Source organism: Lynx canadensis, chromosome C1 (genome assembly GCF_007474595.2).
Source record: "Lynx canadensis isolate LIC74 chromosome C1, mLynCan4.pri.v2, whole genome shotgun sequence".
In the NCBI taxonomy this organism is placed as follows: Eukaryota; Metazoa; Chordata; class Mammalia; order Carnivora; family Felidae; genus Lynx; species Lynx canadensis.
In genome coordinates this window covers 91,159,833-91,181,599 of record NC_044310.1, presented here as the reverse complement: position 1 = coordinate 91,181,599, position 21,767 = coordinate 91,159,833, and the positions used below count along the sequence as shown (strand labels likewise).

General features: G+C 39.6%; 1 protein-coding gene across 4 annotated transcripts in view; it reads right to left on the bottom strand.

Annotated features, from left to right (window-relative positions):
* Nucleotides 1-21,767, bottom strand: part of NTNG1 (netrin G1) — a 332,598-nt gene that overhangs the window by 71,851 nt on the left and 238,980 nt on the right. For all 4 annotated transcript variants that reach the window (XM_030327471.1, XM_032594348.1, XM_030327473.1 and 1 more), the window contains exon 3: nucleotides 11,858-12,030. In XM_030327471.1, the coding sequence (XP_030183331.1) occupies nucleotides 11,858-12,030 (173 nt within the window). The remainder of the gene's footprint in view (nucleotides 1-11,857; nucleotides 12,031-21,767) is intronic.

Sequence of the window (21,767 nt, the reverse complement as noted above, 5' to 3'; positions counted from 1 at the left end):
ATTTATCTTTGAACAACTGCCCTCTGCTTGTTTTAACATCTGACATTTGGCATAACCTACTTAATCATCGTAACTTACTCAGAGATTTCTAGCTGTGTATTCTTTAAAACCAAGAGCCATTTTCCTATTTCCTAATGGGGAGGGGTATGAAGGAATTAAAGCGTACCATGATTTTTTAAAAACCTTGGAAGGAGTGAAATTTTATTTTCAGTTATTAAATACATTCAAAATCTCTTGATTTTTAAATGCACAGGGTTTATGGCGCTTCAGCTTAGTTACTGATTACTCTTCGACCCAAACTGGAAATCTAAGTTTCCATTTCTGTGTTTTAACTCTGTCCTCTGAACTGAATTCCATGCTGAAAGCAATCTCTTCAAAGGACTGCTGAGTTCCTGACCGATACTTTGGCAGACTATCTTTGCTGCAGCGTGACAGGGGACTTGTACTGAAATCAATCTTTTTAGGTGGGGGAGGGGGAGGGAGGGAGGGAGGGAGGGAGGGAGGGAGGGGGGGAAGGAAGGGAAGGAGGAAGTAAGGAAGGCGGAAGATTAAGGAAGGACGGATGCAAGGACTTAGGAGGACTTAAGAATTCAGGAAGAATGGAAAGTCTTCCTTCCTTGGAAGTAATTCCTGGCACTTCTTCCTTCTTCTTCCTTCTTCCTTTCTTCTTTGTCTTTCTTCTTTCTTTCTTTCTTTCTTTCTTTCTTTCTTTCTTTCTTTCTTTCTTTCTTTCTTTCTTTCTTTCTTTCGTAAATCCCCTGTTGAGTGAGGTATAATGGCAGCATCACAATTTTAGTATCAATGGCAGAAGCTCCAAATTCCCCCATGATTGAAAATCCTGCTCCATCAGAACTGCTTGCCTTTTGTAATCCGTCAATGAGAATGGAAGTTAGGATGGCAGAAAGAGACTTTTTGGGTGTTTTGAAACTTACATGGAGTTAGAGGGCCATGCATAATGCAAGGCGAAGTTCTCAGGATGTTTGGCCAGGCAGCTGGAGAGAGAGCGAACCGGCAAGACTATTTAATGCAGTACTTGCTGCAGCTGAGTACATTAGAACGATGCAGAAATGTTTCCATTCCTTTGGGGATGCTAGCGCAGGAAGAAATGTTCACTGCAGCTGTACAAAGCTTGCCAAGCAAGGCCATTCTGAGATCTTATTTTCCTCATGAAGATGTTTTCCATTACCTAACATTTTGGATGCTTAAAATTCAGCCCCTTCCTCATTTTGTGGCTTACAATTTTTTGGGGTAGTGTCAGGTGAGTCACTTTCTATTCCATTGCTGTAAAATGGGAATTCCTTAGAAAAGCCTTTTAAACTGTTTGCTGGCATAAAGATTTTTGAAGTAGAAAATATGTGAACACCAAGGGATAGCCATTAGTACATTTTTGAATGTTATTATTACTATTATTTTTCCAAATGTTCCTTATTGTACTGTCCAAACACCTTGGTCTGGGTTCTCTACAGACAACTAAAGAATTTAATAAACCCATTACAGTCATTAAAAAAGAGTAAGGTAAGCCATGAGAAGCCTTCCAAGAGTAAGACAAGAGGGCTGTCATTCATGAAAGGTGGGCTTCTTTGGGGTCTGTAAAGGATGAATAAATGAATATAATTTCATCTGACAACACAGAAAGTGCCCATGAACCACGGGGATGAGAGTCAGATTATCTAGACACATGTTGGCAGTTCTTAAACACTCCCTGTGAAGTAATAAGTATTAGGTAAAGAATATTTTTACCCTTAAAATTGAGCTTGGAAGTTATTCTTTCCCTTCTTTTTTCATCTCCCTGATGTGAAATAGCCACTCCCTGTGATCACACACCTCTTTGTACAGACCTCCCTAAAAAACTTATCAACTTACTTATAATTGTTTGTGTGTCTGTCTGAGAGGTCTGAAGGATAGTCACCATGTCTCATTCCTTTCTGTATTTCTAGTATCTGCCTGGGACAATGCCTGGTACAGAAAAGCTGCTCAAAGTATATTTGAGCAAAACTTTATCACTTGTTACCAAAATGGTTTCTATCAAATGAAAATACTTTTGGCCATAATATGATCTTGTCCCCTATAAAATGTTCAACTGAGATATTTCTCAGAGTTCAGAGTTAATGGGTACTTTTGTTCTCTCTGAACATTTACTTCATTCTGATAGCCAGAGTTATACGATATTCCTTGCCTTCTAGAAAGTGCAGTGCTTCAGAACACAACCTGGTGCTCAACTGGGTAAACTCATTTAATATTTGGCTTGTTTGCCTTCCATTCCTTCTTTCACATCTTTTTTTAACTCTCTATTTGGATACTCTTAGTTGTATTTGTCTTTTCCCCTAAGCCACCCAAGGGAAAGTACAGATTTTGTGGAGGTCTAAAGCATATTCAAATCTGGGAGCTCTCTTTGAGAAAAAGAATATTAACTTTAAAATATAAAATTAAATATAAAATTTATTTTTTTAAGGTTAGAAGGATTCTGATGAGGAATCCTAAAACTCAAGCTTCATTAGGTTAAACCTCACCTCTGAAACAACCTCAAAAATACTTGGGAAAGATAAACAGATGATAGGTAGACAGACAGGAAGCACGATACCAGGTAGGCTAATTCAGAAAGAGTAATTTAAAAATGAAGAGCAGACAGGGAGTTAAGAAATAATCTCATCGAGCTTTTCATTTTAGAAAAGAGGAAACTGAATGCACAAAGAGAAGAAAGAGAGAGCCTTGCCCAAGTCAACACTTTTAAATTCAACATTGGAACAGTTAATTCCTAATCCTTGTCTGATTAGACACTGCTGAACTTGCATTGAGGAAATGAAGCACAGGTATGCATGAGTTTGAGAGGAAGGTTCTGCAATACATGGTATATAGAAAATGCTCCTTCAGTCAGAGATACACACACACGTTGAATAAGCCAAAGGGTTTCGTGTATCAAAAGAATGAGAAGACACTTAGGGCTAGTCCTTCCTCAACTGTAGGCACTTATAGCTAGTCCTTCCTCAACTGGCCCTTCCACTCCTGTATTTAGTTTAATGTTTGTTTTAAAGGAATTTGCTACAATTAGGAGGATGAGAACTTAGTAGAATTATACAATCATTTTCTTCTTCCCGTTCTCCTCTTTCTCCTTCTCCTTCTCTTTCTGTTTTCAATTTTACTAACCCTCCCACCAAGTAAATGGCTAAAGGGGGCATAGTTAAGCAACATGATGGAGATCACAAAAATAAACATCCTAATCTTCCAAAGCAGATTAATGCAGTGCTAAGAGTCATAACTCCTTCTGAGAATCAATGCAAAGTCGGCAGCTTTTCATCAAGAGGAAATCAGAAGGGACACAGATTTGGCATGCCTCAAAATGAGAGGAAATATTACCACTGTTGTGATAGATGGTTTGAAAAAAGCCCATCAAGTAGATGGCTAGATCTTCAGGGGAAGCCAGGCTGTGGCCATCGGGAGCTATAATTTCAAAAAACCCAGTTGAAGAAGAGGTGGGTGATGAGGAAGAAAACACTCTGCAGCCTCATTTGTATTCTGGGGCAATAATTTCCAATGTCCTTCCAGCCCTAATCCCTGGTCCCACTGTGTTGATAGGAGGCACAGTGAGTTGTCTGCCGGGAACTTGAAAGTAAAGGAAATAAGGTTGCCTTCATAGAATTATAGTGTGAAATCACCATATAAATGATCCAATCAAAGATAGCTAAAGTCATCTTACAACAGAAGGACCTGAGTGTATGTGATTGACTTGATATAGGTGACATCAACCTGATGTAGCCTATTGGCAGATCTGAAGAATGGAAGACTGGCCAATCAGAAGGGGGAGGCCGAGAAAGGAGCAGCATCCCAAGGCATATGGTAGCACTGCTGGCCCAGCACTGTTTCAGGAAGAGGGAGGGGCAACCTGAAAGCTTTCAGGCCTGCAGTGTTCTGTTGGCATTAAGGAGGCTGACTCTGTGGCAGGATGGATGTGTCAGGATGTTTCAGTCTCATGTTATTAGCATTAGAGTCATTTAAATTTCCTGATGTCATGCTCACCAAGCAACCTTCTGATTATTATCTGGCTCTGCAAGGAGTCTCAATTACAAGGGAGAGAATACACTGGTCATGAGGACTTAAATATTCTGAATACCATAACAGTTATTTCATATTCTACGTGAATAAGCTGGGATCTGGACATAATTTATCTCCCTACATAGCTGTTATCTCCAAAAGGAGGATTTACACATCCGGCTGGGATGAGTCCATGTGTTAGATCTCAGTGAAATTATAATGACAATAGCATCTCATTCCATTGTGTGCTTACTATGTGTCTGCCTCTGTTCTAAATACCTTACATGCATTTGGGGCACCCGGGTGGCTTAGTTGGTTGAGTGCTGACTTCAGCTCAGGTGATGATCTCATAGTTTGTGAGTTCGAGTCCCGCTTTGGGCTCTGTGCTGATAGCTCAGAGCCTGAAGCCTGCTTGGGGTCTGTGTGTCCCTCTTTCTCTACCCCTCCCCCACTCGTGCTCTTTCTCTCTCTCTCAAAAATAAAATAAAAAACATTAAAAAATGTAAATACCTTACATGCATTAATCCATTTAATTTTAATGACAACATTATGAGGTCAACACTCAGGTTTATTCTATGGATGGGAGAAACTCAAAAACAAACAGCTTGCCTAAGATCGTCTCTTAAGGAAACTGATTTGAATCCAGAGATCCAGGTTGTAGAGCTTGCACCTGTAACAACCACTCTATACCATCTCTTAATTTATTTTAGGTCCCTATCTCTTATCTCCAATCTTCAAACAACAACTCTGAAAATTAAAAGTTTTTTTTTTCTCCCAAATTTACCTCCAGCACAACATAACATGCTCTGAACTAATTTGGTGGTAAAACCTGAGTGAAAGGGGCATAAGGTGAGAATAATCAGAGGTTTGCTGCAGAAATATTACAATGTTTTCAAGTGGTGCTACCTCATATTGTGCTGTGAAAATGGTTATAATATATGTCTACAATATATGTATTACCTTTTAAAATCCCAACAGTTTTGAATTCCAAGTCATATTTGGTCCCATGAGCTTCAGATAAAGACTGTGTGGATTGATGGTTATACATGAATAATTTGGTATTCTGGTTTTGTATATTGGGCTGACAGCTTGGCATGTATATATATGGCACATATATATATGGCTCTGAGAGGAAAGTCCTCTCTTATTGTGCTGTAGAACCAGGGGTCTCAGCCTGAAAGGCTGGTGGGCAGAATCTGACAGTGCTCAAGTCAGTGAGGCCATGAATGACATTTGCGGAAGTCTGGGAAGCTCAGCCAGCCAATGTGCCATCTCTAGATGGTCAGATGGGTTATGAGTACCCTTGAAAAAAAATGAGTCTTTTCCCTGTTGTATTTCCTCCAAGATGGCTGGCTCTTCCTGTAGGAGATTGTAGACCTTTGTGTTAGAGCTGCTGAGCTGTGAAGACCATACATTCCAGGAGACAGGGGAAAATGGATGGGAGGTCAATGTACCGCATGCACATTACAGCCTTATTTAGGTTTTCTTAGTCATTCACAAAATAGTTAATTCCACAAGCATTTATAAAGGCCAGAAATACAGTATGGTACTGTTCTTAAATTGCTAACATTTTAGCTCTTGAAGTCATATAGACCTGAGTTTAAATCTTATTCAGTAAATCAGGACACTATAGATGCTGGAGAGGATGTGGAGAAACAGGAACCCTCTTGCACTGCTGGTGGGAATTAAAACTGGTGCAGCTGTTCTGGAAAACAGTGTGGAGGTTCCTCAAAAAACTAAAAATAGATCTACCCTAGGACCCAGCAATAGCACTGCTAGAAATTTACCCAAGGGATATAGGAGTGCTAATGTATAGGGGCACTTGTACCCCAATGTTTATAGCAGCACTTTCAACAACAGCCAAATTATGGAAAGAGTCTAAATGTCCATTAACCGACAAATGGATAAAGATGTGGTTTACGCATATAACGGAATACTATTTGGCAATGAGAAAGAATGAAATCTGACCATTTGTAGCATTGTGGATGTAACTGGAGGGTATTATGATAAGTGAAATAAGTCAGGCAGAGAAAGACAGACACCATATGTTTTCACTCTTATGTGGATCCTGAGAAACTTAACAGAAGACCATGGAGGAGGGGAAGGGGGAAAAATGTTACAGAGAGGGAGGGAAGCAAACCATAAGAGACTCTTAAATACTGAGAACAAACTGAGGGTTGATGGGGGGTGGGGGGAGGGGAAAGTGGGTGATGGGCATTGAGGAGGGCACCTGTTGGGACGAGCACTGGGTGTTGCATGGAAACCAATTTGAAAATAATTATATTTTTAAAAAGTAATAAATCTTGTTCTGTGACGTATTTGCTGTGTGACCTTGGAAAAACTTACTTAGTGATCTTTGTGTGCCTGTGCTTTCTTATCTGTCAGATGGAGATAAAAATAGCACACACCCCATGAGGATTGTTATAAGAATTTAATGCAAGAAAGCACTTCACAAACTATAAAAGCCTGTGGTAAACTTAATAAATAGAAGCTACCATTATTATTATTACAGTCTTGGTCATAGAAAGTCAACCAACTGTAAGCGTACATACGCTATCAAAAATCTAGAGCGAAAAGAGCAGTTAATTTTGCGTGGGAGAATCTAGGTAGGCTTCACTGAGGAGTTGACATTGAGCAGCAGTCTTGAAAAAGGAGAATTAAAATAGAAAGTGACAGAAAGGCAATTTGGAGAAAGGAATAAATTCAGTGTCCAGCATGTGGACTTTGAGATCTTCATAGACAGCTGGAAAAACCAGTGTGGATTCATTAGAGCAATTCTAGGCTGTAATTGGCTGATTACTATCAAACCAATAATACTAAGAGCTAAAACCACAGGAATAGACAGGAATGGTAAGGAAAAAAAACTGTAGACTGAGAAGAAGCAGGGGTGGGGAGCTTGAAAATTGAAAGCAAGGGCAGATGGGGAGTCTCTGAAGGCAAAGAAATAACAAGCAGAAGTCTAGGAAGAGAAGTAGGAGAGACCAGGTTTAGAGAAGACTGACTTGTTTAAGCAGGTGTCAGAATGTGCATACCCCAGTGGAGAACAGAGGAAGTCATTAAACTTTAACCTGAGAAGCAATATAGTACAATGTGCAGTCCTTGGAGTCAAGATATATGTGGGTTCAAATCCTCCTGCTCACCCTGACTAGTCATGGAAACCTTAATACTCGTCCTCAGTAGTCTGCAAAATCCATGTCTGTAAAATGAAACTAACAGCATCTACCTTATAAGAATGTTGTGAGTTAAGAATGAGCTAATGCATGTAAAGCACTTAGGAAATTGTCTGGATAATGACACACACATGTGTACACCTGGGAAAATATAAATTGGTCAATGTGAATTTAATACTAGAGAAAATAACAGAACGATCATCAAATTATTTTCCATTACTCAGAGGAGACCTAGATATTGTGTAACAATTCAAGTTGGATTTCTGAACAAACAAATAATGTCAATGTCAGACCAATTTAATTTTCTTTCTTTGAAGAATATTAGACTGTGTAGGTAAGAAGAAAGTGAAAGATTGAATACAGTGGAACTAGATGGGCTTTCTGTCTGTCTTCATGACATTTCTATCACTAGGCTGTAGAAATTGTTTAGTGCAGCAGATCCCCCAAAGAGTGTTTTATAGAAAATTATTAAATGTTCCATGAACAGTTAATTTTGGGAAACACAGGGTAAAATAGGTTACTTTACTATCAGATTCTCAAGTTTTTAATAAGGTAATATGAATATCTTAAGAGTCAGTATAGTTTATAGCATTTTCCAAACTTATTTGACCATGGAATTCATTAAAGGGTCATAGAACACACTTTGGGAAGCAGAGGTGTGGATGGTATTGTACTATCTTTCTTACAGTTATAGTTCTTAAAAGTTAATTATTGAGTTTTTAGCATATATATGTAGAAAAATATTGTGTGTTATTCCACAGGGATCAGAAATTTAAAGATGTGCTACTTAATACTTTTATTAATGAGCTGGACAATAGCAATCAAGTGAATCATGATGAAGCATGAATTTGGACAGAGTTGCCATCTACTTTGAAGACAGAAAATAAATTAAAGGACGCTGAGAATACTATCAAAAATAGAATGAAGATCAATGGGGAGAAGATGCCTTACAGAGAAAACATAAGCTTTGTAGAAAAACAAGGAAAACATTCTGATATATATATATATATATATATATATATATATATATATATATATATATATTTGGCTTTAAAAGACCAAGAAGAAAACACACTGGTCTTGAATAAAAAACATGGTGAATAAAAATATAATCACAAGAGTTATTACTTCTGCCTCTGCCAAGCCTATGGCAGTGAAAAGCATAGGGAAATGTGATGTGTCTCACAGATGGGGTGTGGCTCTATTTTAGAATTTAAAAATTCTATTCCACCCCTATTTAAATAGGGGTGGCTCTATTTTAGAATGTTGGGGATCTGTATTCTTCTCTCCTGGCTCTACATGCTCCTTACAAAAGTGGCCTTGGAGATGCTCCAGAATTCAGGACTTCCAAAGTCATAAAATTCCCAGCAAACTCCTGGTTTATAGTACCTCTGGGTGATGGGTTAATTGTCTGTGAATGGAGATCTTCTAATTTTCTAGTTTAATGAAGTTCTCTTAGTTCTTTTGCTAAGAGTGGACAGGAATTGACCTTCCTACTAAAAAATTACCCTGGGGGCACCTGCGTGGCTCAGTCAGTTAAGTGTCCAACTCTTGATTTCGGCTCAGGTCATGCATGATCTTGTGGTTCATGAGTTCGAGCCCTGCATCAGGCTCTGTGCTGACAGTGCAGAGCCTGCTTGGGATTCTCTCTGTCTCCCTCTCTCTCTGCCCTCCTCTGCTCTCACTCTCTATCTCTCAAAATAAATGAAAACTTAAAAAAAATTATCCTGGCTGCGGAGATTCTGCTAAATCAAGAGATTATCCAGGATGCATAGCCTTTCGAAGCCATTGAGAAGTTGACGTTGAGGGCTCAGAGATTGTAGCCACTCTTTTTTTACTTCTTAGGTTTTGTACTTTTGTATTAGGATATGACATATCCTAAGTGTTCCTCTTAAATAACTGACCTGTGATGCACCACCTAGAGTTGTGTGTGTGTGTGTGTGTGTGTGTGTGTGTGTGTCATGCACACAAAAGCATGTATGCATGTGTGTAAGAAAAAGCCGGTATGAATAAGAATCACAACAGTGCCAGAGTCTTGAGCTTGGCTGACATTTTCACACTAAAAAATTAGATGACTTCTAGGGCAAGCAACCCCACAAGAGACATGAAAATCTTATTATATGAAAAAGGATGATGATGTTAACCTGGAGAAGAAAAGAAACAGGGATCATATACTCTTTCACTACTTAAAGAGAAAAAAACCCACTGGAAATTAGGAGATAATATTGATATTAATAAATAAGTTTTATAACAATGAAACCTGTCCAATAATGAACAAGCATGCCTTATGAAAAAAATTCCAAAATCAAAATTATTTTTGAACACCTATTTGGTGACAGGTGTTATGCTGAACACATTACACGCAGTAGGCCATTCAATTCTCTCAAAATCCCTATGAGGTAAGAACTGTTATTATTTTCACATTACAGGTGGGAAACCAAGTGTTGGAGAGGTTAGTTTAACTTTTTCAAGGTCACACAGCTAGTGAATAGATAAACTGTATTTGATCCAGGAACCTGTGTACTAAACCACTGAATTGTTTATTTCCGTCCTTGGACATTTTAAAGCACAGTCTGATGTATCAGAAATTTAATTTAAGGGGTTCTTTCCACTGTAAGGCTTTTCCATTGCAAGACTGAACCACTGAAGTCATCTCTAAAATCTTTCATTTAATTTCTGCATACTAAAGACTGAAAGAAACATTGACTTGGGCCCCCTTGGGCATTATGACCCCTGTCATCTTCCTACTGTAACAAAGATGGGGACAAGTCTATAAGTATACAAAAGGCCACTTGAAGAATAAGGGATTGATAAGCAATAGAATCCACAAAGAAAATTGGAAGAGGTTGCATTCCTTTGGCCAGGGAGTAATTGGTGATCTTCTGCAATGTGCAAAAGATGATGGGTAAGTAAATCATGTGCATGGAGAATACAAGAAACCCATCACAGTGAGCAAGCTTGGCTAGCACAAGAAGCTCTTCCTAGTGAAAAGGTCTTGAAATAAAAGACTTCGAAGCTCAGTTACAAGCAGAAGAAGTCATGTTAGAATAGCAACCAATGCCTTTAGTAGCAGCCCACTCCAGCTGCCTTTCTGGTAGCCTTGTCAAGTTGGTCAGCCCTGAGGATGAGCTAGAAGGCTGGCAGGTGTCTGTGAACTTTCCTCTGTTCCATCTTGTCCCACTAAAGAAGCAGCAGACACCAAAAATGAAATCCGAGCCACTTTCATTTTGGGAAACCTTTAAAGCAAATATGACTAGTATGGTGATAGGGACCCTTGGTAGGCAGCCACAGGGTCTCTCAAACAAATAACCTTGTGATTCTTTCTGAATTCATGAGTCTATGGCCCTGAACAATTGAGGATGGCCAAAAGAGTCTCTGTTAATAAAATCACCTTGAAAAATCAACATTTCTGTTCAATAGAGTTTTATGTATTAATTTTAGGAGCTAGACTGTCAATTTTTCTTTAACACAGAAAGAAACTGAATACCCTTACAAATAGGGATTTTAAAAAATCTTTTGAAGAATTTTTTTTCTGCCTCATAGAAATTTTATCATAATTTCATGCCCCCTTACTTCATGGCTTGTTTCTCGCTTCATTACTCTTACACTTAACTTGATAAGGTCCTGGTTCCTGTGATACTAGTTTTTAGATTTTGGTTTCTCACAGCTGCTGCTTTGAAGTACCTGATAACATTCTTAGCCTTGCACAGAGTGAGTGGCTTTTCAAGCCCTCATTCTCCCACTGCTCACTGTCCTGCTATTTCTGTTATTTCTCACTTACTAGGTATATTCTCAACCTCACCCCTCCTCTACTTTTGAAAGAGGGAAAACCTTTGGCTTTTACAGGTGGCTAATCGGTCCACCCATGGAATTGGGCAGTTTATTCTGAAAGTAATCATTTCTCTGCCTGAGCGTGTCAGAGTGTGTTTTCCTATGGATGTTCAGGGATTTTAGTGGGGCATACACATGAGTGGTAATGGGGCACCTGTTATGGTTCCTGTAAACACAGATAAGGCCAATGGTCTTTTCACATACACACAGACGTTCCTTAACTTAATGTAGCACCTGCAAGGCCTACAATCACACTCTGTGTCAAAAGGTGGCTTTTGCTAACAGGATCCATGCCAAGCATGACCTCAACTGCTGGAATTCGGAAAAAGCCAATTATTTCCCTGGGCATAGCTAAGGCTATGGTAAGATCAGACAGGGAAGCATCTTCTGGACAAAGCATCTCTCAGGTTACCCAGTAGGGGAAATGGGATTACAAACATTTAGAGAATTTCTGGAGTTGTTTATGGTTAAAATTAAGTTACCATTGGGAGTTTTGAACGCTGTTGTTATTTTAATTGGAAATTAATTTGGTGGAGAAAAACAAACATCTCCTGTTTCATCCACTTAGCAAAATTTCTCCTGATTTCCTTCATTTCCCAACACATTTGATGTGAATGTTGGAAGACTGAATTGAACAGATGAGCCAAGTGTGAAAATGTGCTTACAAGTGGTAAAATAGGGACTAGAGCTTCAGCTGCATTTTGAAGAGGAATGGGACAACGGTAAGAATAAAAACAAAAAAAGCACAATCGCAAGTGAAATTGAGCAGAACTCTCAGCTCATCTCATCGTGCACAAAATATGGTGTTACAGAGCAAAGCTACTCACAGGTATTTGCAGTGCCTTTGGGGATGGGGAGATAGGAGCCTGGACTCCAAGGCCGACCCTGATAATTCTTCTTGCATTTCCCACAGTCTGGACCTGTAGTGTTGTGCTCACATTCACAGGTCAATTTGCTGTTGTCATACACACACACAGTGGCGTGGAGATTACATTTGCACCTAAAGAGAGGAGAAACAAGAGTTCATTGTTAAGTCAAGTTGGTGATCACAGAGGCTTTACCCATCTATCTCCTGGGTGGTAGTTCTCACACCCTGCTGTGCTTGGATACCTGCAAGCTCTTGGCAAAATATAGATTTGGAGGCCCTACCCTCAGAATCTTTTCAACAAGTGCCCTTGGGGGAAGAGGTGGGGTTATGATACAGTCTGTATCCTCCCACACTTTGAGGAATCCTAATACCAGTCAGTCCGTTCAGTGGAGACCTGAATGTGAGGTAAGACAACTGTGCTAAAAAATCAAGGGCTTTCCAACAGGTATCAAACTACTTAGGGAGCAGTTTTCCTGTAATATTATCAAAATTATGACAATTTCATCTGGGTTGGAAGAACAATGTTATCTTCTGTTTTTCCTTAAACCAGAAAGGCAATCTTTCTTTGTTGAAAAGGAAATGTAACCATTAAGACAATTTGCTATTCAGACTATTTTATAGACCCAAGGAGGTCATAATAAGATATTCATATTCCGGGCTCAAAAATGACCTTACCCCAGATCCAAAGTTTTCCCACCAAGGCTTCTACCCAATCTGAGTAGTCCTTAGATTGCTCCCTCACAGCAAATAAGACAATTACAAAGTTCTCTCAGGAATGGTTCAAATGACTCAGAAAAAAAATGCTTAGAGGTCTAGAAAACAAAAACCTATATGTGGCTGGGTTATTGCCTTTGGTGCCTATGAATAAAACTGTGATCTATGAGAGGCCACAATGAAATATGCAATTTCCACAAAAATGCATCCCCCTATCCAAAATCCTGGACTGTAAAATTGCAAAGGCCAACTGGATATTTGTTGAGGTAGCAGATTATAAATTGTAACTTCCCAAGCACAGTTCGCATCCTGTGGAAAAGTAAAACCTAGGTTGACAGGATGACCATGGCCAGAGGCCAGAATAGTGTATGCAGGACGCCATGCATCCACACAAAGGGGAGAGCTAGGACACCCAAGCTGAAGGATAAAGGGTCAAGGTATGTCAGAGTCAGAATCGGGAAAATGTAATTTGTGTGTGTGTGTGTGTGTGTGTGAATTTTTAAATGAGTCTGGCCTCTCCCAAGAAGTAGGACAAAAATATAGAAAGCCAAATTTCATAAAGACAAAGAAATATTGTTGTGCTTTACATTTGTTTTCCTTTGTGGAAAGTGTCATGAATTAGAAAAGGTAACAGTAGTCTTTCTTAGGTAGGAAAATAAGGTTCTTTAAGAACTGATGTGGGTTTCTATGTTGTCTGTACAGCAACATCCGAGGTTCTCCCTTGTGCACTGATGATCTGTTTGGTAGGCTGGCCCACACTTATGGCAAGGAAGCAAAGGAATGGCTAAGACCATTACTGAGAGCTGTTGGGTTCTCTTCTAACCAAAAGGTGTGGCCCCTAAAGCAATGCCCACCCTGCCCCCCTCTCTCAAACCTCCCTGGGTAAAGACCATACCTCAGCTTCCTCAGGGGTCTAGCACAATTCGTAATACTTGTAGCTACACTCTGCTTCTGTATACTTATAAATTGTAGTAAATTGAAAGGCTGCTGTTTAAACAATACCTCTTCAACTTAGATACATAAACAAAGCCTTTAAAATTAACATGTATGCAGTCTCATAAAAAGATAAGAGAAAAATAATTCGGTTAAGTGAAATAGTGTTTAATTATGAGCTAGGTCTTACAGCAATCTCCTCTATGCAGGGAGGGAGTCAATTGTGCCAAATTGTATATGGAAGGATCTTTATCCATCAACATTAGCACCTTTATTTATGGGTGTGTTTGTATATATGGAAGATGTTAGAAACCTAAGTGATATAAGCACCAGCTTATACTGATTTAGCACCCTATCTGGTGTTAAAAATTCCAAATGGGGAAGAGAATAATGTGACCCCAAAGGATATGCTGGTTTCATGTAGGAAGACCAAGAATACAAGAAGTAATTGTAAGTTGGATTAAATGTCTTGTAACTGTTAATACCTTCATATACTTGTAGTCACTTTCTGTGTTACAGGCAATTTCCATTCTAAAGACCTTATATTTGCTGAGAAAATATTCTTTGAATAACAAAAAAAGGTGAAAGAGGAACGGATAAATGTTTAATCTTATTTCTTGCAGATTTCTTTCAATTAATGGTTCATCCTCACCTGTCCAAAAGCTAATCATTCAAAGGCTCAACTCAATTCAAACTCTTCCCAATCACCTATGCTACCAGTGTAGGCACCCTGAGCTCTATTCTTCTGATCCCCTTAAATGCTTCTGTGTATTTGGTTTTGTCAGTTGTTCCTTAAGGCTCTTTGAGCTTTTAAAATGTTGACTCATTGCACAAATCTCTCCCATCTTAAGCGGGGGTGGGTGGTGGGTGGGGGGAGGTGGATATCTACCCTGTACTTCTTTTCTACCTTGTCTTCATTTCCAGCTACTTCTTTAACAATCTCCTCTCCCTTCTTGAGTTTCCTGTACTTGAATTTTCCATTTTCTCATCTCCCACTCACTCTCTCTTTCTCACCACCACAGCCTCTCTTGCCATGACCTCCTTGTTGAAAATCCAATGGATACTTCTCTTTACCTCATTAGACCACCCAGGGGTATTTGAATCTCTCCCTTTGATTGAGGTATTGACCACTCCCTTTCTCCTGATACTTTGTCCTCACTGGATTCTCAAGTGCATTTTCAGAACCTTCTTCTGTGTGTTCTTTTTATATGCTGTTCTTGGGGTTCTGGCTCAGAACCATCAGCCTAAGTGAGTCTTTTCGGACACTCTTACAAAAGGCCGTCCCTTCAATTTCCTCTGTGGTACTTAACTACCTTTGGGTTACAGCAAACTTGCATTCTAAAACAAACTTCCATAATCTTCCCCACCCTGAAATAATAAGCACATGAAAGATAAGCTTTAACATTTGAAAACATTTTAGGAGATTCAGAGATTCTCTGTTACCCACAGAGATTGATAGAACCCTTCCCTCCACTATTACTAGGTGAAGATTACCTGATTGATAAATTCTGGATCTATCATGGATCTCTCTCCTGGGCATGTCAAACTCCACAGATCCTGAACTGAAGTCTGAGCCTCTCTTCCCCACTCACTCCTCCTTCTGAGATGTCTGTCTCAGTAAACTGCATCACCTTTGAGGCAGTTGGTTAAGAATGCCTCTCTTCCTTTCCTATCATATCTAAGTTGTCATTGCTCCATCTCACCAAATTCTGGGATTCCTTCCTCTTTGATAACTCTCAAATACACATGGTTCCAGCCACCCATTGCCACTGCCCTAGTTAAGCTTGTCATCATCTCTGATCTGCTTTATTACAATGGCTTCTCAACAGACCTTACTGCCTCCAGTCATGCTCCTCTCTAGCCCAGTCTCAACACAACAGTCAAAATAATCCTTTACACAAAAATATTGGGGTCACTGTGGCTTAGAACCATTTAAAGACTTGTCACTATTCTCAGAATAGAGTCCAAACTCTGTCATGTGGCCTCCAAGTCCCTTTGAAGTTGGTGTCTTCTCCCTTCTCTAGATTCATCTGCACTGCCAGCAACACTACTTAGTTTTTCAAACTTTGCCTTCAGGTAATCTTATAAGCTGTTCCTTCTGCTTGCAACATTCTGCTCTACCATTTCTATTCCTTTCATCTGCAAAATTCTTACCATTCAGGTGTCAACTTGGAAATTTCCGTGTCTGGCTGCTAACTGACATTCAAAAAACATCTGCTGGTCAATCATCTGAGTGCTTCTCTGACCCACCAGAATACCTTTCCCATGTGCTCCTGGGACACTGGGTGAGGCCAGTCGCATGATAAAGCCCACACTATCTCTGCCTTAGACTGCATTAAGGCAGTCTCATAGTTTCTTCTTCTAGCATGTTTACTACAGTAAACTCCTGGAGGCAGCAGTCATGTTTGCCTTATTTATTGCAACATCCCCAGCACATGTCAAGGTGCTTGGCACGTAGTAAGTAATAAAAAAAAAAAAAAAAAAAAATATATATATATATATATATATATATATATATATATTTGACAGATAAACAAATGAGTGTTAAACAAGTAAACTCTCTGAAAGCAGGAACTTCATGGATCTTTTCTACTATGTCTAGCACAGTAATGGACTAAAAACAGAATTAATAGGTATTGTAATAAATCAAAAACTCCTTGACATGTGCTCAAAACTACCACATGCCCTTATCATTGGTTTACATAACTAACCTCATAATGGGCAAAGAGAACTCTATAAAATTGGTAAGACCTTGTAAACACTATTCAAACTCCAGAGAATTTGCCAAATGCTGGAAACCTAACACAAGAAAAAAAAAAGCCCGAAAATAAATGCCTCAAAGACTCAGGAAAACAACACAGTTTAGAGGAGAAAGAAGAAGACAAAACAAAAACAAAGCATTTGTGTAGCATAATTATTCTGGAATGTTCATCTTTTGGCTTCAACTTCTCATGGAAGAATGGCCACTTGGTTCAGGTTCAAGTTTGGCAATCTTGCTTGGGTTCTGGCAAAAACTGGAACTTGTCTAGTATTCATTCTGCTGACCTAGCCTAGCTTCTGGACTGTGTTTCCTCCATCCTGGTGATGACTGTTGTACCTGGGCAGCACAGGTGAAAGTGGACATTGAGGTACCACAACACTGGCTGGTATTTGAAAATGATTCTCTTTCCTTCTCTACAGCTTGGTTTATTCGCATCAGCCCATTCCAACCAGCCACTAAGATTCTTTATTTAGAGCCCCTGCCAGAGTATCTTTTCCTCCAGCAGAAAGAAAAAGAAGAAATGGATGTCACAACGCCAGGAAATTGCTCTCAATTCCTGGGAATATGACCTCCAGCCTTGTGATGGGATGGAGGTCAGATTTCCAGGGCAACCACTTGTCTCTGACAGATTCATTATCTATTTCCATGGTCATCCAGCTCCCACGTCTACCATTACATTGGGCAGGGAAGGAGCTGTACAAATGGAGACCTAACAGGCTTTGCTAACAGTGAAATTATCTGATGTTCTGGAGAGCTAAAACCTATTCACTGATTCTGTTTACACACATAGAACTCACACCAACACACTCTAGATGGAATTGACTTGCTTGTACCTCAAAGATCCACTTGTGCATAAGTGACAAACTACATACACTGTCAAATAAAGGCATTGCTAAGACGGACTTACAAAAAAAGCGAGCTCTGTTCTTTGATGCGAGTGATGAAAACCAGTGTATTCTTGCTTTCAACCAGGTCTGCACTTCCTGTATTTTAGTGACCAGCTGTCATGAGTCAATTTAATCCTGCTTATAAAAAGGCTCCAACATTTAGATGTGTGCCACCTGCCAGTAGGTACGAAAAACCCATACAGTCTGCCTGTTTTTTTTTTTTTCAAGATAATTTAATATATTTATTCTGGGAAACATGTTATCCACCAGAATTTCCTGTGAGTTAGAGATCTATATATATAATCTATCACTAGTGTTTCAAATAGAGGCACCAAGACACAGAAGTTTGAAACTGGCCCTTTCTGAAGCAAAACAGGAAGGAAAGCCAGGCTTGCTGCTTTGCAGGTCAGGGATTTGACTACTTTTGTGCCAGAGGAGGATTCACCATGAAGCAAATGAAGTTTAGCATCACGGCCTTTTCAGGGCCTTAAGGAGGACCCTAGCAATGCTCTCATGTGGTCATGTGCTTTTGTATAATTTTCACAAATAAGATATTTTTGCATTTTTTAAATAGTGAAGGCTTTCCCTTAATGAGAGCACCCTTCCACTCCCAAAGGGTGTAAATTTTGGGCACGACAAAACCTGGCTCAGTCTCTGGTTGCACCCTCTGGCTTGGATTGGCAGCAGCCACACAAATGCTTCTAGAAAATGAGTTCGCACAAACACTGGAGCTTTGAAGATGTATTTTTCAAAAGGTGATAAATTACAAAATGCCTTTCACATATTTTTTCTGCCTCTGCAGCCCCTTGACCTTTCTCTTTTCACTTTGACACATGAATTGTTGGTTTCCACCTCAACAGATTATTTGAAATAGGAGACCCACAGCAACATAATTTAGAGATTATGAGTTATTGATTATTAAGTCAGATAGCCTGGGTTCAAATCCCATCTTTGCCACTTGTGAGGTCATTGGATAAATGACTTCACAAACACACACGTAAACAGAACGTGTGGAATACTTCCAAGTAGCGGGAATGGTGCTAAGCATTTTTTTTGTATAGTTCACACGGACCTCACAATAATACTGCGGGATTGGCATTAATTATAGATGATGTATTTGCATATTGACCAGCTAAGAAACCAAACCCATCTCTCTAGCTAGAATGAGACGGAACAGAGATTTAGACTGTGGGCAGCCGGCCTCCAGAACTCTGCTCTTACCACCAAAAGTGGAAGGCTGTCTAAGTACGGCTAGGTCTCAGCTGCCTCGTCTGTAAAACAGACACAATAAATGGATGTGTTTCAAAGAACGGTTTTGGGTATTGAATAGATAATGTACGCGTGCCTTTAGGATAATGTCTGACACAAAATTTTTAATAAATGTTATTACTTCTATAGTCACTACTGCTACTACCACGACTGAAATGGGCTTATTCATTCTGTAAGCCTTAATTAATAACATATTCTTGGGTAGCACCATGAGAGGGCCCATGGGATTCAAAACCAGAAGATGACAAGGAGTCCTAATGTACAAGAACATACAATTTTTGAGTAAATAAGATGAAATACACATAGACTACAAACCTTCAAGAGGGCAATACCGAGAATGCCAGGGACCATGGGAACAAGCCCCAGGTGAAAAACATTATATACCTGGGGCATTTCATGTTGACTATTATTGCTAAGCTGCTTCTCTTACAGTACAGAACTGGGATGCAGACTAGTATACAAGGCTGACTTAAAAACAACAGCCATAGCTATGTCCTGTTGGCACAGAAACCAACAGGCGCCACAAGCCTGAAAGACCCTAGCTCCAAAAGACACCAATAAACTCTTAGTTGCTTGCCAAAATCAACCAATCAGGACAAGGCACTTTTCTATCCTTTATTAGCAAAATGGACCTGGCAACTTTCAGGGGACTTTATATAAGCAGGGCCTCCCCTTTGTTTGGAGAAGTCAGACTAACTCCTGTGTGTTGGTGATGTGTCTCCTTCCAGCTAGCACTATAGCCCCAATAGAGCCTTGCCGGTGCCTTGGTCTGGCCTCATTTCTACCGTTGTGGGGCCCAAGATCTGGACTCCAGTAACAATGCTTGATCTAATCATGACAATATAGGAAAGTAGGGTAGTAACACTCACTTGTCCCCCCACTGATAATGCTGTATTTGCACAAAACAGAGGGACAGCCCCTAACGCTGAAGGCGGGTAGAAGAAAAAAAACAACACTTAACCACGTCCTAATATAGATCTGGAACTGTGATAGATGCCTTATGTATGTTATTTCACCTCATCCTCATTACCACTGGGAGAAGGAAGTATAAGTATCTGTAATTTACAGATGTGGAAAGTGTGGTGAAGAGCAGTTAAGTGATTTGCTCAAAGAAGCACTTCTGGTAAGTGGTAGTCAAGAGTCAATTCCAAAGGCCAGGTTTGAGCTAGGACATCAGTCTATTTGAGGCAGAAGAAAGCAAATTGGTTTGTAGAAGGAGAATTAGACTCATGGTTCCCAACAGCGATATTAATACTTCTACTAACACTTGCTACCTAAATTGAGGTCCCTGGATCAGCAGTTTCAGGATCACCTGAGGGCTTGTTAAAAATCTCAGGCTTTTCCCAGACTTGCTGAAGAAGAATCTGCATTTTAACCAGATGGCCAGGTGATTTATATGTGGAGTAAGGGCTAGAAGCACTGCCGTGTCACCAGCGTGTCAAAATCCTGATGAACAGGAAAACTAAAATCATGGGTGTGATCCATATACAAACCTTACTTCTGCCTATATTCTGTTGGGCAGTCTTTGGCCTAAAATCTGAGTAGTACTAAGGTGCTAGCTGTACTCACAAACTGAATTGACCATTTTTGTTTGTGAATTCTGTCAAGGCTATCAATCTGCAGATTCATATATCACAGAATACTTAAATAATTCAACTATATTAAAAACTGTTTATACTTACTAATCAAAATCATATTTCTATCCAGAATATATAAGGAGCTCTTACAACTTGAATAATAAAACGACAAAAAAAATTAGAAAACGTGTAAAGGATCTGAATAGATAGGTCTCCAAAGAAGATTTATACAAATGGCCAATAAGCACAGGAAAAAATGCTCAACACCATTAGTCATTAGGGAAGTGCAAATTAAAACCACAATGAGTTACCACTTCACATCCACTAGGATGGTTATAATTTAAAAAGATGGTAAACACTGATGATGATGTTGGTAGGAATATATTGTTGGTAGGAATGCAAACTATAAAAAAAATTTTAATGTTTAATTTTGAAAGAGACAGAGAGAGAGAGAGAGAGAGCGAGCAGGGAGGTGCAGAGAGAGAGGGAGACACAGAATCCGAAGCAGGCTCCAGGCTCTGAGCCATCAGACAAAGCCCGACGTGGGGCTCGAACCCACGAACTGTGAGATTATGACCTAAGCCAAAGTCTGACGCTTAACCTACAGAGCCACCCAGGCGCCCTGGAATGTAAACTTTTTTAGCCACTTTGGGAAACAATATGGCAGTTCTTCAAAAAGGTAAACATAAAGTTATCATAGGATCCAACAATTCTACTTCTAGGTATTTACCCAAGAAAATTGAATACATGCCCACAAAAAAACCTGTACACAAATGTTCATAGCAGCATTATTCATAATAGTCAAAAAGTGAAAACAATCCAAACATCCATCAACTGATGAACGGAGAAAGAGGATGTAGTATATCCATATAATGGAATATTATTTGGGAGGAAAAAAAAGGAATGAAGTACTGGTACATGTTACAATATGGAAAAATCCTTGAATACATAATGCTAAATCAAAGAAGCCAGACACAGAAAGCCACAAAATGTATGTTTACTTTTGTATGAAATACTCAGAATAGGCAAATCTATACAGATAGAAAGTAGATAAGTGGTTTCCAGGAGCTGGGGGGAGGGGCATACTGACAGTGACTGCTGATGGATGAGGTTTTCTTTTAGATTGATGGTAGTGTTCAGGAACTCAATAATGGTGAGCTTTGTACAACTTTTTGAATATACGAAAAACCACTGAATTGTACACTAAATAAATGAAAAAGTAAACTAAAAAAATATGGTATTTGTCCACAGAGATGGCAGAAAAACAGTGGATAAGAGTTTGGGCTCTGAGGTCAAATAGTCTGGCTTTAGCAGGAACTTAGGCAAGTTCCTTAAGCTCATTTTATTCCTCTGTAAAATGAGGATAATTAAAATACCTACCTTAGGGGTTGTGGGGGCCTTAAATGATAGATTACAAGACAGCAGAGACTGCTAATTGATGTATCTTTTCTTTTTCTATACCACTACAGTGTTAGCTGGGTGCACAGTCACACGTATTAAGACTATGTTTCCCAGCACCTCCTCTAGCTAGGTGTGGCCATGTGACTATGTCCCACCATTGGCATATTAGTGGGAGTGATGTCTGTGTGTGACACTCCTGTTGGGCTACACTCCTTCCTCCATTTCTAATTTACTTCATGGAACACGAATGTGGCGTTGATCCACTTTGGACAACATGGACCATGGCAGTAACCATGACTAGTGGAACCTGGGCCCTCAGGCAGCCTT